Consider the following 16,108-nt stretch of genomic DNA (forward strand, 5'->3'; position numbering starts at 1 on the left):
AAAAATGTCTCTTCATTTAAAGAACCAAAAAGTGTGTATATCGAATTTAATTTACAGAAAAATGGATTCCAAATGGTAGAGTCCGATCTGCTGATACTCAGGAAAAGCACCCAGGAGTTACTGGAGCAGCATTTCCCAAAGTATGTTCCTTGGTACCTGAGTCTTTAAAGATGCTTCTCAAAAAAAGTTTTATTGTCAAAATGTTGGGGAAATATTATACACAATTGTATGTATTTTTAAAGGGATTCACAATGTGTGTTATCACACTGAAGCATTCTGAAACGCTGCAGTAAAATCCATTTGTGCAATTTGCTTTAAACTAAAGTTTCCCAAGGAGCCTCCCAGGTGGCTCCAGTGGTAAAGAATCCCCTTGCAAATGCAGGAGACATAAGAGACTCAGAAGATGTAAGAGACTCGGGTTCAATCCCTGGGTTGGGAAGATCTCCTGGAGGAGAAAATGGCCACCCACTCCAGTATTCTTGCTGGGAAAATCCCATGGACAGAGGAGCCGGGCAAGTTATAGTCCACAGGGTTGCAGAGTCAGAGACGACTGAAGTGACTGACCACGCAAGGCTTCCCAAACTAACTTACTCATAGAAACCACATTTCTCCACCTCCCCGCACCCCCGCCCCAGTAACATCCCATGATATTCCTGGGAACATATTGTGAAAAACGCTATCATAGGGGACTGCCAGAAAGCCCACAGCATGTTAGGAGTCTGGGGCTTGTGATCTGAGGGCCCAGGGCATTCCCAGGGCTCTCTTGGGGAGATCAAACTGTTTTTCTAGCAATTCTAAGAGGGGATTTGCCTTGCTCACCCTCATTCCGCTGCAAGTGCACCACGCTCTTTCCCAGAGGGCGGGTGACATGTGCTCTCACAAGGGGTTGAGTGCAGGAGCATGTGTGTGAACCCAGCTGTCTCCTACTGAACCAGACACAGAGGAGGTTTACCAAAAAATGTCAGACAATGGCACTCTTCTCAGTTGACTTTTTTCCTTTTGGAAAATGTAAGTTTTTAGAAAGCTGTTTACTGGTTTTGTTGTGACTTTTGGCTGCGCTGGATCCTCGTTGACGTGTGCAGGCTTTCTCCAGCTGCAGCCGGGGCCGCGCTCTGCGGCCGGGCACAGGCTCTAGGTGCACAGGCTTCAGAGGCTACAGCTCATGGCTTCAGCAGCTGCAGCGTGGGTTCAGCAGGTGTGGCGCACAGGCTCCAGAGCTCAGGCTCAGTAGCTGCGGGGCATGGGCTGAGCTGCTCCACAGTATGTGAGATCCCCGGACCAGGGACCAGGAGCCTGTGTCTCCTGCATTGGCGGGTGTATTCACAGCCCCTGGACCACCAGAGAAGTCCTATTACTGTCCCTTTAAAACAAATACATGCGAAATTTGTCGTAATTGTAATGCTATGAATATTGATAGATATGACCATGTACACAAAGCTTTTTGGGGTCCTCAGTAATTTTGAAGAGTGTAAAGGGAATGTTGAAATGGGGAAGACACTCCTGCATCCCTTACTGTACTCAGCCATTTAAGTCAACACTTCTGTTACCAGATGTGTGGGTTTCCACAAAGCAAGCAATTCCTCAATGCCCACTGAGTGTCTGACGCTAACTGGGATTAGTGCAGACTCACAGGCTCAGGACTCGGGCCCACAGGGTGGACTCATCTACCCCAACTTCAAAGCCAGTAACGAGTCCTGGTGGTCCTTGTGCTTCTGACTCATGGGTGTAGACAAGGTGTTTTTCCAGGGCCCAAACTGTCCCTCTTGCCCCCACATGACAGGCATTCTCTCTCTGCCCTAGCCCGCTCCCCAGGGCAGCCACTCTGACCTCCAGAACGGGCTGAGGTCTCCATTGAGAGAGTCCCCACTGTTCCGAGGGCTTTGGGCAGGTGGACTCATTATGCTGTGAAAGTAGGCCACTTTATGCACATGTAATGGATGTGGAAACAGAGGCTCCCTAAAGGATAAGCCAAACACCCCGATTCCCCCGTAACTAGGAAGGGAAGAACTAGGATTGGGTGCCTCCCGCGGGTCCTCCTGCTGGGAGGATTTAAAATTCTATCCAATCTCGGACACAGGGACCCTGCAGGTGCTGAGGAGACAGGGAGGGACGCGGATCAGCAGGAGGAACCATCACAAACCAAATGGCCCTCACAGGAAACGCCCACCCTGTCCACAGTGCCCGCAGAAAGCTGGGGCCGACCACTTCAGGCCGCCTGACCCAGCTGGCCCCCAGCAGTGCACATTAAGCATCCCCCGCACCGCACCCCCACCCCCCCACCCCCCACCCCCGACTCCGGAATCCCAAAGTATGGACTGAAAGGGTCTTTGCATCCAACCAAAGCATTTCACAGACAAGGAAGTTGAGGGGGGAGTGTCTTCTAGGTTCACACCACTACTTAGTGGATGAGGAGGGCCAAAGCCCAGGTGTCCACACTGGGGTCGGCGTCCCAGACTGGGAGAACGCCTCTCTTTCCTTTGCCACTGGACCGAGCTCAACTCTGCCCCTCAGCGGCCCAGAAGTCCACCTCCCACCCTCACCTCCCGCACACCCTGCCCCTGCCTGCGGGGTCCAGAACCCGCACAGGGCAGGGGACAAGGCTGGGGGCTGCGGGGCGCACCCTTCACGGGTCCAGCCCCCGCTCGCCGCCCTGGTCCCTCCTCCTGTGGGAGAAGGAAGGGGTGGGCCTCCTCTACAGCAAAGATGCTACTCAAATAACATTTCCGGATTGTGAGTGCGGAGACAGCCCTTGAATCTGCTTTTATTGTTGTTTTTTTTATTAAGTCCTTTCTCTATAAAACGGCAACACGGAACAGCCCAGGTCCTCTCCAGAACCTCAGCTATTGAATACTGCAAGGGACGACCTCGGCGGTGGAACTCTGCTGCCGCAAGGAGGCCAGTCCCCTCCCGCTGCTCGTTCGCTTGGCCGACGCTCCCTTTTCCTGTTTGGTCGGGTTGAGAAATGCCTGCCTCTCCCTTGCGCGGAGCCTCGGCGCCCCGGCGGAGGCGGGCCATGTTGCCTTGGAGACAGCTAGGTGGCGTTGAGCGGTCGCCCCTGCAGCCAATAGAAGAGTGAGGGGCGGGGCCAGGCGAGTCTTGTGCCGCTGCGGCGGGGCTTGCAGGTTAGCAGGGGCGCGTTGGGGGAGGGGTCGCAGGGGCCGCGGGGGTCGCGGGGGTCGCGGGGGTCCTGGGGGTCCTGGGGTCCCGGATCCGCGGCCTGGTTGTGGGATCGGGGCTGGGAGACTCAGCGCCCCAGGGTCTCCTTCGCCCTGGGGGAGGAGCCGCGGGCGGCGATGGGGGAGAGCGGGGAGACGCGAGGCAGGGGTCGCCCGCCGGCCTCGTCGCGGAGACCCGAGGCCCTCCCTCCCGCCCAGGAGGCCCCGCCGCCGAGCCCGCCCGGTGGGCAGTGGGAGACCGAGGCCCGGGCGAGAGGGAAGCCCCTGAGCGGCCGGGCTTGGCAGGCCCAGGACCCCGGGCCCAGCCCCAGCCCCCGCCCTCTTCCGGTGCCGGAGCAGGCCGGTTCGCTCCGGGGCCGAGGGTGCGGTGTGTTCATTCGCCCCTTCCCCGCCCGCGTATTTCTTTTCCAGGTGGGGGATCTTGCCGGCCCCGTGAAGGCCCGAGAAGCATGAAGCTCCTGTGTGTGTTGGCCGTGGTCGGAAGTCTGCTGGTGCCCCCAGCCCAAGCCAACAAGGTGCGGCGCCCATGCACAGCCAACATTGCCTGCGCCCCGGCGTCCCGGAGGAGGGTGGAAGGGCTACTGCCCCAGCCCGGCCCCTCGGTGCCCTGCGGGCCGTGCCGCGGTGGGGGAGTGCTCTCTCGGGCCTAGGCTGCAGGCCCCTGGGGAGGGGTGGTCTGCGGGGCCCACGTCTGGATCTGAAACGCGCAAGGTGGAGTTCCAGCCAGGGTCCTGTGTTTGGGCAAGTTGTCTAGGCTCTCCGTACCTTCCTTTGCTCTTGGATGCCTATGGGCCGGCCCCGCTGTACAGGGAGCTTCCAGGCGCCTAAGGAGTACGTGTAACGTAAGGAGTGTGAGGTTTGTGCAGGGGCAGGTTTCTGGGTGCAGAGGCCCCACCTCTGAGCAGGGATTGGAGATCACTTTCATTCTTTAGGGTTAATGGCCTGGAGCTGGGTTTGAGTAGGTCTCTGGAATTGGAGATTGTGAAAATCACTGAGGCTTTCAATCTGAGTCTGTGGTTTGCTTCCAGTTCCTCTGGTTAGTTCCTAACTGGAATGAAAATTCTGTGTTGTCTCTGACCTGTTCCAGATAGGGAGAACTTCCAGAGGGTTTGCTATAGGGTTTCCACGGGTACGTCCGCTTTCTGGGGTCCACCCCAGCCTTCCCCTTCCCTGATCCTTACCTAAGAAGTTGGAGGTGGGATGGGGAGAAGAGGCCGGCCACTAAGCCTTCTGGACCCCAGTGCACACAGGTGTGAGGTCCTGGGCAAAGGGCTGCCACCTTGCTTGGCCCTCCCGGAAACCGTGAGTGTCATTTGCAGCCCCAGACAGTTTCTTAAGGACGCTGTGGTGTAGCAGCCTTCCTCCAGATGTCACTCCTGCTGAACCCGGGCCTGAGAGAAGGTCAGGAGCACTCATGCGGTCACTTTACGGAAGAGGGAACTGAGGGTTGAGAGTCTTGCTAGAACTTGAAGCCAGTGGCCCTGCCCACCTGACCCGCGACTTCTCTTGCAGAGTTCTGAAGATATTCGTTGTAAATGCATCTGTCCACCGTATAGGAACATCAGCGGGCACATTTACAACCAGAATGTGTCACAGAAGGACTGGTAAGGCGTGGCCCAGGCTGGCCCTTGAGGTTGTGGGTGCTGACTGGGCCTTGTGGACCCCCAGAGGATAACCTCGCTTCTCCATTTCCACAGAGAGCCTTACAAAAGAATGTTTTGTCCCTGGTCACACATTCGACTGGAAATAAGATCTTTATTTTTAGCTGAGGGGTTCCTGGTCCGAGGAGTGGATTTTGCTTTGATTTGGGTGTTTGTTCACATGTGCAGAACGGTAGCGTTGGGAGAGGTAGGCTTTGGGCGCATATGGTGGGAGTTTTCTCGAAGCTCTGTTAGCTGTGCTCTTTGGTGCCAGGGTCATACCCACCTTGTGAGGCAGTGCTCCCATTATAACTTGAGAGACTGAGGCTCAGAGAGAATGTCCGTTCTACTCCTGGAGTCTTGAATCCACTTCTGGATGCCTCACTTCAAAAAAGAGGGAAATCAGTAAGCATTCATTCAGAGAAAGGAGGCCCACTTGTTGAAGGGAAGTTTCAACATGCTGTCCTGGGAAGAGTGGTTTAAGGAACTGTAGTCGAAAGGAGAGGCCTTGGGAGCACAGGTGTCTGAAAGGGCCGGGGAGGGGGGCGGTGTGCTGGGCGGCGGGTCTTCGTGTGATGCGTCAGGACTGGGTCAGTGAGGCGAGTGCCAGGGGACCGGGTTTCAGTGTGGTATCCGGGCTGGGTCAGGAGCTGGGGCGCCTCGTCCTGAGGGCTCTGAGCACAGGGGCCTGGGCCAGGTCCCCGTGGATCGGGTACACTCACATGAGGGGTGGCCCAGGACCCCCAGGGGGCTTTGAGAAAACGAAGAGTACCAGCACCCCCTCCCTTGAGATTTTTGGGTTCTTCTTCTTGTTCCCAGCTTTACTGAGCTAAATCAGACATACGACGTCATGTACGGTTTCGACGGATGGGGACTTGGTACACACATATTGTGGAGTGAGGTTAGATAACACCTCCGTTGCCTCCCAGGGTTGCCGTGGGGGGGCGGGGGGAGGTAGATCATTTAGGATCTACTCTCTTGGCAGCTCTCCCGTGTATATAATACAGTGTTGTCACCTGTAGTCACCACGCTGGACAGTTGATCCCCCCCCCCCCCCCCCCACAAAAGACTTGGATTCAGTGACTGTGGCTGTGGGGGGCGAGGCATCGCAACTGTGGCGCAGTGCCGTGGCTCAGAGAGCGCGTGGGGATTTGAACCCATCCCGCCAGGCCTGAGTCGTCAGTGTGTGGTTTTCTGAGACCCATTCTGGTCAGATGCAGACCCTGGATCCAGCCTGCCCGCCTTCACACATAGCTCTGCTCCTTGTTCACTGGGAAACTGGTCACTTAATCCCCAGTTTACTCCGTTTCCTCGTCTGTGAGGTGGTGGCAGTATTCTGAGCATTAAAGAAGAGTGTGGGGGGGTGTGCGCATGCTTGTGCGGTGCACGCGCAAGTACAGCATTTAGAACAATTGCTGGCGCGTGGGGAGTGCTGTACAAACGCTGGCTGACAGTAACGTATGTTGTGGCAGTCTGAGCAGTTAGAGGAGAATTTCCAGACACAGAGTATTGTAGAAAGGAGTGTTTATTAAGAGCAAAGAGCAGGGATGATGTGGGCACTGCAAGTATAGTGGGCCAACCTTCTGACAGACCAGGGAGAGGCGACGCTTTTTGTGGGTTGTCGTCATTGTTGTTAAGTCGCTAAGTCATGTCCAGCTCTGTGACCCCATGGGCGATAGCCCACTAGGCTTTTCTGTCCTTGGGATTCTCCAGGCAAGAATACTGGAGTGGGTCGTCATTTCCTTCCCCAGGGGATCTTCCCAACCCAGGGATCAAACCCGGGTCTCCTGCATTGTAGGCAGATTCTTCTTTGTCTGAGCAAATGACATCAGGAATAAATGGATAGACTGCCCCAACCTGACACCAGGACTAAGGCTACATCCCTCAGGCCCTGGGATGAGAGTAAGGCTTGAAAACACAAGAGTGAATTCCCCTGGAGGACAGGGTCCTACCTGGGCCTCTCAGGCTGCGGTTCATCTTCCTAAGAAGTCAGTGTTAGGGGGCTCCAGTTCCATGAAGGCTGGTGGGTGGAAACATGCTGGGACATTAGACCCCAGGGTTCTGGGACCCCGTGACCCTGGGCTGTCACGAGGGGAGCCGTCGCAGGCTGCCTGGAGTCCCTTCGGGAGGAGTGGGGCCTGGCCCTGGGATCCTCGACCCTGGTGCCAGGGCCAGAGGAGCCCAGCTGTGTCCTCAGGCCCTCCCATGGGCCCCTCCCCGTGGGGGGTGCCTGTGTGCTCCCCTGGTTGAGCAGGTGAAGCCTGGGCGTCTGTGCTGTGCAGGCCTGTTCCTGTGTCGCTGGCGCTCTGCCATCTTGTGGGGGTTCCCATCCCTGCGATGGGCAGAGACCCCCCCACACCTTCGCCCTGAGGGTGGGTCAGTCCCGGAGCAGCAACTCACCTGAGAAGCTGGCTAGGGCAAGTCTTCCATATTTCTAAAAAGAGAACCTTTTTTCAAACAAATCTGTTTTGGAAACACTGTGTAAAGCAGTCAGGACTGCCCTCCCTCCAGCCTCCTGCACGGAGGGCCCTAGGGTGCCCCAGGGAGCATAGTTCAGCCTGCTCTGTCTGTGAGGACCCCGAGGCCCAGAGAAGTTACGCACATCACCTGCAGGAAACAGCCTTCAACCAGCTTGCCCCCTGTGACCCTCTCCCCTAAGGTATTGTAACTGTTCCTCCTAAAGGGACATGTCACGGTTTCACCAGTTCTCTGGGGGAGAACACATCCCTTGTGGGGAACCCATAAATCCTACTGACCTGCCAGAGTGACCTCCCAGACCCCGGGAGGAATCCGGGCCTGGGAAGCTGGCCTCTGAGATGAGAGGTCCCAGGAGTGATGACCCAGTGCCGGGAGTGGGCCTGACCCCGTCCGTCTGTCGGCCCCTCCCTCAGCGCTGCGTTGAGTTAAGAGTAGGGAGCCACATGCCCAGCATGAGAACTGGGGTCATGAGGGGTTTAGGTAAAATCACACCACATCCTGGGCTTTAAGGGCACAGAGGCAGTGGAGGGCATGCCATCCCACACTGTTGGTGCCTCTGCCAGAAACCCAGCCCTAGCCTAAGGGGCCCTGGGCAGTTCAGGACAGGCTGATTGATTTCAAGGATTCAGGTCAGAGCTGGAAGGGAGGGCCTAGAGGGTCATCTGGCACTGCCCCTGCAGCTCCCCGGAAGGGTCAGGCCGGGGCACAGTCAGGATCAGGCCTGGGGCACGGTCAGGGTCGGCAGGGCCCCTGGCTGAGACAGCAGTGGGAGGGGGTGGGGAGTGGGGTTCTGAGACCTGGAAGGGGAGGCAGCTGGGTGACCTCATGGGTCAGCTGTGGCTCCTGGTCTGATCTGGTCAGAGGAGGGGCTAGTGACTGGAGGTGGGGGGGCGGTGGAGTTTATGCCAGTGGGACCCTCACCCGGTGAGTCACGGAGGGCAAGGGCCCTGAGGCTGTGGGTTGGGAAAGGGGTTCTGCCCTCCCCAACCCATCGGAGACCCTGCCCTCCCTGGGGAACCCTCCCTCCCACCCTGCGCCTGGCCCCCCTCAGTCCACTGTCTGTTGCAGCAACTGCCTGCACGTGGTGGAGCCCATGCCGGTGCCCGGCCACGACGTGGAGGCCTACTGCCTGCTGTGCGAGTGCAAGTACGAAGAGCGGAGCACCACCACCATCAAGGTGCCCGGCCCGGCCCGGCCCCGCCCGCGCAGCCCCCACACATCCATGGCCCGCCCACTCCCTTGTTGCCCCGCCCCTGCACAGCCGCGGCCCTGACCCCCCAGCTTCTCGCTTCCTTCTGGAGCGTGACCCTTCGGAGCCGCTCTCCCCTCTGACACCAGCGCAGTTGTAGGTGGAACCCGGGAGAGGGGCTGGAGACCCCTCCCTCTAATTTTCCCTTTTCTCCTTCCCTCCTGCCATTTGTTCAGCGGACAGTTTCAGGGTTCCTGTTGTGCCCCAGACACCATGAGCCATACTGGGAGGGGAGTTAGCCGCCCTCCAGAGCCCCCAGTCTGGTTAAGCTTCCAGAGCAACAACTAAGCCGCAGGCCTGGCAGGACAGGTCCCAGACGCCCCCTTTACTGCCCCTGAACCCTGTTCCTGTGGGTCACTGGGTGAACTCAGCAGAGCTGGTGGGAGGCTGGGAGAGGCCTGGCCCCTGGCCCCTGCCTCTGCTCTAGGCAGACTGTCTCCTCCTGCTCCACCCCTACTGTGGTGAGCCACGCTGTGCTTGCTGGTTGCCAGTATAAGCACCTCCTGGTCCAGCCAGCCCTTAAGCATATTTCTGTGTGTGCCGTGAAGGATCTGGAAATAATAGTGTCAGGAAAGAACCCTCAGGAATTTGGCAGCACTGCTGAGCCCTCATCGTCTGTCACCTTGGTGCTGCCAGAGGACCGGTAGTTCTCACGGGGTCCCCTCCATCGAGGGCACGGTCTGTGAAGGTGGGATGTGCCGTCCATGTCCGAGGTCTCCTGGCCTGTCTGCAGGCACCAGGGGAGGCCACACGGCCCACAGTCCACAGGGCAGCTGCGTCTCTTCTGCACGCAGGTCATCATCGTCATCTACCTGTCGGTGGTGGGTGCCCTCCTGCTCTACATGGCCTTCCTGATGCTGGTGGACCCTCTGATCCGGAAGCCGGATGCCTACACTGAGCGGCTGCACAACGAGGAGGAGAGTGAGGTACGGGCTCTGCCAGCCCCCATGCCCCCTCGTAGCCTGGCCCCCGAGTGGGGGCCGTACCCCGGGCCCCCGTTCACTCTTCTCCACTCAGCATTCTCCCTTCTGCAGTGTTTCCTCAGGGAGGGCTGCCCTTTGCCTTTCCAGGCGCAGCGGGGCCGCCCTGAGCTCCGCTGACCTGGCGTCAGGCAGCCTCGGCACACTGGCAGAGGGGCAGTGAGCTCGCCCACATGTGGTCGCTCAGGCCTGGCATCCAGCTGACAGTGGGCCTGGAGCGGGCTCCCAGAGAGTCAGCAGAGCCCAGGGTGCGGAGGCCTGGCAGCTCTTCGTGGGCATGGGGCCAGGGCCCGCCAGGTGCAGGGCGCTGACGATGTCGGGGGCTCCTGGCCCGTTCCCCTGGGGCGCGCCCCTCAGGCCTACATAGCCGCACCTGTGCCCGAGATGGGTGAGGGAGGAGCCTCAGCATCAACAGGGGGCGGGGCTCAGGACGCCTCAGGCCCTGGGGTCGGGCTGCCGTGGGCTGCCTGCTGCTTCGGGAGACACTCCTGCGTTCATCCGGGGGGTACTGGGCCGTGCATCCCCGGGGAGCTGTACAGGGACATCTGGTGGTGGAGGGTCCCACTGAGTCCGGGGAGAGTTAGTGGAAAACACAGAAAGATGTTTAGCATGAAAGAAAACCAAGTCCAGGCTAAAGAAGGTGCGTGAGAGCCTTCCTCCAGGGTGTTGCATGGAGCTTGGCCTCAGCCTGGTTTACGTAAAATCAGGGCAGCAGGACCAGATCCGGGAGGTTAGCGCCAGGTCAGAGGGCCTCCTCTCGCAGAGACAGGGTGAGCCGGGGCGGGGGGCTCCGGTGACGGGGTGAGTGGTCACTTGGGGCACCAGGCTTAGGCTGTCCCGCCACCGGCCTGCCCGCCTTGAGAGTGTCCCATGCAGTGTGTGCCCGGAGCAGGGAAGGGCAGGTCCCCACCCAGAAGGTCCGGGGCTAGGACCTCAGGGTGAGGCTCCCTGCCGGGTGGGGCCCTGGTGGGTCCTTGGGCCTCCTTGCCCCTCCAGGGTGCACGCCCCCAGCCTCCTGCTGACACGTGCTTAGCAAGGTGGAGCCAGGCCGGGAGGTGGCGGAGCTGGCAGTTGGGTGGTCCACGTCCAGGAGGAAGCCTTGAAAGCCTACCTAGTGATTAATGTGCGGTAATAGCAGCTCTGCTGGGGAGGAGCCCGCGGCTGAGCGCTGGGCGATTAGGGGGAGGTGGTAATTGCAGTCCCGGCCGGGAGCGGCTGAGAGATGGGTGATGATTACACACCCTGCTGCCTCCCGGAATGCGCGCCTCGGGGCTGCAGGGCCCCAGGGGCGGGCAGCCCGCACAGCTCTGTGCGCCCTGTCCTGGTGCCCCGGACCCTCCTGGACCCTTCTGGCCCCTTTCTCTTCCTCCCACTGGGCCCAGGGGCTGCACGTGCCCGTGTGGGCGCACAGACCTCGGGCTGAGCCCAGTGGGGTTGCAGGATGGATGTTAGGAGATGGGTGTGGGGGGGCCGGGTGCCTGGAGGGCTCCTGACAGGCAGGACATGGGGACCTCCTCTTCTCTGGGTGTCAGTGGGCAAGGGCTTCCTGGCATTGGGGCTCTGGGGTGGGGTGCTCGAGTGCTGAGGGTGCTGGAGCTGAGTGAGTGGGTATGGGGGTGTCTCCCACTGTGCAGTGCACGTAGGCTCGGGGAGGAGGGCCTGCCAGGCTCAGGCTGTGTGTCCGGGTGACTGGGGTCTGAAGAGCATGCCCCTTGGAAGGATGGGGTCCTCCTGACGCTGGGAGCCAGGCTTCATCCCAAGAGGAAGAAAGGCTCTAGGCCTGGGCAACGCAGTGACCTTGGGGCGAAGGCCCCCTACCCCCACTCTGGGAGTCACGGGTCAAAGGTGATATGGGTGGGTCCATCACATCCCAGGATGGGTGCCCCTTGCTTGGGTGCCCCACTTCTGTAGCCGGGAGCTCCTGCCTTGGGGCTCAAGGATGAGCAGGAAGGGGAGGCCTTGCCCACTGCCTGCAGGAGATGAAAGCCTTGTTGCCTTTGAAGGCGCCGGCGGGCCTCGGTGGGCCCGGCGCGGGCCGCTGCCTCCCTGAGATTCCAGCGGCATCGGCAGTAATCCCTGGGCTCAGACGCCCTTTGAAAGGAGGAAGCCATCCTGTTTGCTGGGCAGAGATGGCAAACAGGGGCGCGTCATATGTACAGTTTGGGCCCCTTTGAAGACAGGAGGGAGGGTTGCTGCACTCAGCATCGTGGGCCTGAGCTTTGAGGGTCCCCCGAGATCGCAGCCTGTGGTGGGGGAGGGGTGCGGCGGGGGAGGGAGAGGGGCTCGTGGAGGATGACCGTGCTGGCAGCCGGGGACCCCAGCCTCCAAGCAGCCCTCTGCTGGGCAGAGGGGAGCCCAAGATGGGCAGGGTGCTGGCCCGCCGAGCCCACTGGGGCAGAGCCAGTGGGCGTCTCTGGAACGGCAGTCAGCACCTCGCAGCTTGGCCGCTGGGGATGCATGCTGGGGTTGTGGTCACGGGTGGAGCCTGCTCTGCACAGGCCATCCCGGGGTTTAACCCGGTCAGTTCTCCAAGTCCGAGCTCCTGTCCCAGCGTAGCCGCTGCAGTGCTGTGTGTGTCTTCATTGGCATCTGCGCAGCCTTGAGAAGGAGACCCAACCCACCGTGTTGGGAGGTGGGGCCCCAGCACGAAGCAGCACCCTGACTGCTGGAGGGGAGGCCTGGCTGCGGGGGGTCACCGGGCACAGTGAGGCCAGAGACCCGCCCGAGGCCTTGAGTGCGGGGCTCAGGACGCGCGGGTCCAAGTCTGCTGTGACCTTGGGTAGCAGGTGCTTGGCCTCCGGAGCCGCGGACGGGCCGGTCTCCGAGCCTGGGGGCGGTGCAGGTGACGCGCCACGGTGCGTCGTGCACCCGGGATGCCCGTCCTGCCGCCCACTTTCCTCCCAGTCAGCGGGGCTCCCCTCTCGCCCTCAGTGCTCAGACGCCCAGCTTTGGCGTGGTAGCACCCGTCCGTCTGTCCTGCTCTGGGCGTCTCTAGGACAGGGGTGGCGTCTCTAATTCCCACTAATCAGACTGTTAGCAACGGAAGTGCGGAGCTGCTCAGCTGCAGCTCTCCTGCTTAGGAGCTGTTTGTCAAGACTTAACGTGAAGGAGAAACTGCGGTCTTGCGAAAATCCCATGGACAGAGGAGTCTGGAAGGCTGCAGTCCATGGGGTTGCTAAGAGTCAGACACGACTGAGCGACTTCACTTTCACTTTTCACTTTCCTCCATTGGAGAAGGAAATGGCAACCTACTCCAGTGTTCTTGCCTGGAGAATCCCAGGGAGGGGGCAGCCTGGTGAGCTGCCATCTATGGGGTTGCACAGAGTCGGACACGACTGAAGCGACTTAGCAGCAGCAGCAGCTGGCTTAATGCCCCGCTCTTGGCTCCCTCTGCCCCCGCCAGGACGGGACGGGGGAGCACCTGCTGTGAGAACGGCCTGCCCCGCCTCCCAGGAGGGACGCGAGGATGGGCGGGCAGGCAGGGTGAGGGTCTCTGGGCCCCAGGAGCCGGTGTGGCTCAGTCCTGGGGGGTCTGCCGCCTCTCATGGTGGCCTTCAGCAGCCCCTCATCTAGACGCCCACACAGAGCCTGGTCCTGAGCCCGGAAGGAAGGGACCTGAAAGGTGGCTCTCCCTGGCCCCTGCCTGGGGGCTCCCAGAGTGGGCCTCACGCTGACAGTTGTTGCTGTGAGTTGAGCACTTGCAATCTGCCAGGGGCCGCTAACCACCGTGCTCATTGTCCCTGAGAAGACGTCCTGCAGCGCCGTCCGCAGCGGGGAGCAGGGTCGGAGGCCGGTGGTGCTCGGCACTGTGCTCTCGTCAGAGCCCAGGCACAGAGGCGGGTTTGAGTCCACGGCCGTGCTCCCACCCTGGACTGCCGGGAGCAGGAACACCGAGCTCCTGCAGGCTGCGGCTCCGGGTGCTGGTGTGTACCCGCTGTACCAGATGCCAGTGCGGCGAGTCCTGGCCAGCACCGGAGACAGGGCGTGGGGCAGGGAGTGTCTGCTGCCTCCCAGTGTTGTGTGAGGCTGTGTGTGCGCGCGCGCGCGTCTGCGCTGGATCGCCTGGCGCGTGTGATTCCTGCTGATGGTTTAGTCAAGTTGAAGAAGACTGACTTTATTAAGCTGGAGCTGGGGGAGGTAAGGTCGCTTGTTAGGGACATGCAGCTGCTGAGTGGCTGGGGGTGGAGAGTGGGCCCCTTGGGGCCCAGGCCCAGGCCCAGACCCAGGGGTCCTGAGACGCCGCCTGCTCAGTCCTGGGGTCCCGGTCCTCGTCCAGCCAGGCTGAGCGCGCTTCCTTGGGGTCCGGGGCAGGGCTCGGGGGGCAGTGCCCGTCTCCAGCTCCCCGGGGCTGGCCCGCCAGCCTCACCCCTCCTGCTGGTGCTCAGCCTGCTGTCCCCTCACCCCCCACTCCCCACCCCCGTCCCCCGCCTGGCAGCTGCGTGGTGACAGAAGCCGTGCCAGCTCGGGGCATTAGCAGCAGAGTTACATTTACTGGGCGGCTCTGGGCTTGGAGAGGTGTGCTAATCCCTTAAGAGATGTGTGGCAGGGGATGAGAGGCAGGCAGAGCTGGGGAGGAAATCCCCCGGGCTGTGGGTCTGGCCCTCGGCTCTAATTCCCCCAAAGATCAGCTCGGGTCCTGCAGGAAACGCTCGGGCTCTGGAGCCTCAGACGCAGAGAGGTGGTAATTAGGGGACCGCGCTGCCTTTGACGACAGCCACAGCGTGAGGGCGGGGGTGGGGGCGCTCGGAGGGGCTCCGGAGGGCACGCAGGGCGGACCCCCCACGCCGCCTCTGCCAGACACTCTGCTTCCGCGAGCAGGCTGGGGTCCCGGCCCCGCAGAGCAGTCCAGGGGTCTCCCTGCTGTCCCTGGCCAGCACGGCCGGGGTGTCCTGCAGCCTGGTCCCGGCCACCAGGCCACGTGCGTGCGTTTCCTCACACGACAAGCTGATTGAGCTTGTGCTGACCAGGTGGGCCTGAGGCTGAGTCTCTGTGCTCCCCTCAAGGGTCAGGGATGCCTGGGGTGCAGCCGGGCCTGGCCCAAGCCCTGCTTCCCGGAGCCGTCGTGTGCCGCACAGCCATTGCCCCGTGCTGGCAGGGCCCTTGGGGAGGCCGAACTTGAGGGCCACTCTCCCCGCACCCCTTCCGTGTCGGGCGTTTGAAACCCCCTGCTCTCCTTCCCACGACAGGACGCTCGCTCTGCTGCCGCCAGCTTCGGGCCCCGGGCAAACACGGTCCTGGAGCGCGTGGAGGGCGCACAGCAGCGGTGGAAGCTGCAGGTTCAGGAGCAGCGGAAGACTGTCTTCGACCGGCACAAGATGCTCAGCTAGGCGCGGCCCCAGCCTCCGGGGCTGGGCGGGGCCCGGCCGCTCCCCCAGCTCTGTGTCACCCTCTGGGCCTCCCCCGTGAAAGCCCCGGGCAGCTTCATTCTCTCCGACTTTTGAAATGTCATGCTCAGCTGGGGGATCCTGGAAGTGCACTGGTTCCCCACTCAGGCGGTCTCGGTGGAGGGGAGGGGACCACAGCCAGCCAGGGCCCTTGGGGCTGGAGCAGGCCTGTCTCCTGGCTGGGCCCTCCCCACCCCAGCCCGCGCACCACCCTCCCGGCTCCAGACCCTGGGGGCTGGGTCATCGGGAGCTGCCTCCCGACGGGACCCCCAGCCCTCAGGACGGCCCTGCCCGGAGGGCTGGGTGCTCAACCCACTGGTCCTCAGGGGCCCTGGTTGTGTTCCGGCTTCTCCCCTCATCCTCTTCTCGCATTGACGAGGGTGGGCAGAGTGCAGGCCCCTGCTCACTCTGCCTGGGCCCCTGCTCCCACCTCAGGAAGCCAGGCTGTCCCCCCCAACCCCATCCCTGCCCCACAGGCTGCAGTTGCTGAGCCATTGGTGGGACCACAGGACCCCGAGGCCACGCGGTGGCCCCTGGCCCCTGGGCCCCGGTCCTCAGATCACCACTTGTCCCTGAGTTTCAGCGTCCCCGTGCATGGAGACCGCTGTCCTGTTACTCGCCATCATTAAATTGTCTTTTTTTTCTCACTTTGTGGATTTCAAGAGATTCTGAGAGCTCAGTGTTTCACAGGCGGACCCAGGAGAGGCCTGGAGCAGTGTCCTTGGTGGACCTGGGGCTGGATGGCCCTCGGGGCGGGGGTGGGGTGGCCGCTCCTCTCAGGCTCCGTCCCGCAAGAAGCAGGGGTGGGCTGGCCCAGGCACTCTCCCGAGTTCGAGTTTCGTCTTCCTGAGTCTCCTGAGTGAACAGCATCTGATGTCAGCACCTTATAGATGCCGTGCCCGGCATGCACACACTGAGAAGCCACTGTGCGCCGTTCGGTCGCTGAGTCACTGCGACCCCACGGACTGCAGCACCCCAGGCTCCTCTGTCCGCCACGTTTCCCCAAATGAAAACCAGCTGGTGCTCAGGAGCGGGGCCTGCAGGGGAGGCCGCGCTCCAGGAGAAGCTGTCAGCGCCCCCGGGGCGGATGTTAGGTGAGGGGCGTGTCTGGCAGAAACAGGACCTGGAGGCCCATGGGATCTGTTTGAATTCCTCCCCGCCGTCCCGCGTCGGGTCTGCCTGGGTCAGCGTCTTGAGCCTG

The 16,108-nt window shown here is 61.3% G+C and overlaps 1 protein-coding gene across 2 annotated transcripts; it reads left to right on the plus strand.

The window, feature by feature from the left end:
• Nucleotides 1-898: 898 nt before the first annotated feature.
• On the plus strand, nucleotides 899-15,555 carry TMEM9 (transmembrane protein 9). Of its 2 annotated transcripts, none has more exons than XM_040263221.1 (6): nucleotides 899-1,008; nucleotides 3,588-3,691; nucleotides 4,689-4,780; nucleotides 8,363-8,471; nucleotides 9,338-9,469; nucleotides 14,710-15,555. In XM_040263221.1, exons 1-6 carry the CDS (start codon nucleotides 969-971, stop codon nucleotides 14,848-14,850), a joined length of 618 nt encoding a protein of 205 aa, XP_040119155.1. In that variant the 5' UTR covers nucleotides 899-968; the 3' UTR covers nucleotides 14,851-15,555. The 2 variants fall into 2 exon arrangements, with proteins under 2 accessions (XP_040119155.1, XP_040119156.1); XM_040263222.1 differs by lacking the exon at nucleotides 899-1,008 and adding an exon at nucleotides 2,668-3,122.
• Nucleotides 15,556-16,108: the final 553 nt, after the last annotated feature.

Source organism: Oryx dammah, unplaced genomic scaffold (assembly GCF_014754425.2).
Source record: "Oryx dammah isolate SB20612 unplaced genomic scaffold, SCBI_Odam_1.1 HiC_scaffold_21, whole genome shotgun sequence".
Classification (NCBI taxonomy): Eukaryota; Metazoa; Chordata; class Mammalia; order Artiodactyla; family Bovidae; genus Oryx; species Oryx dammah.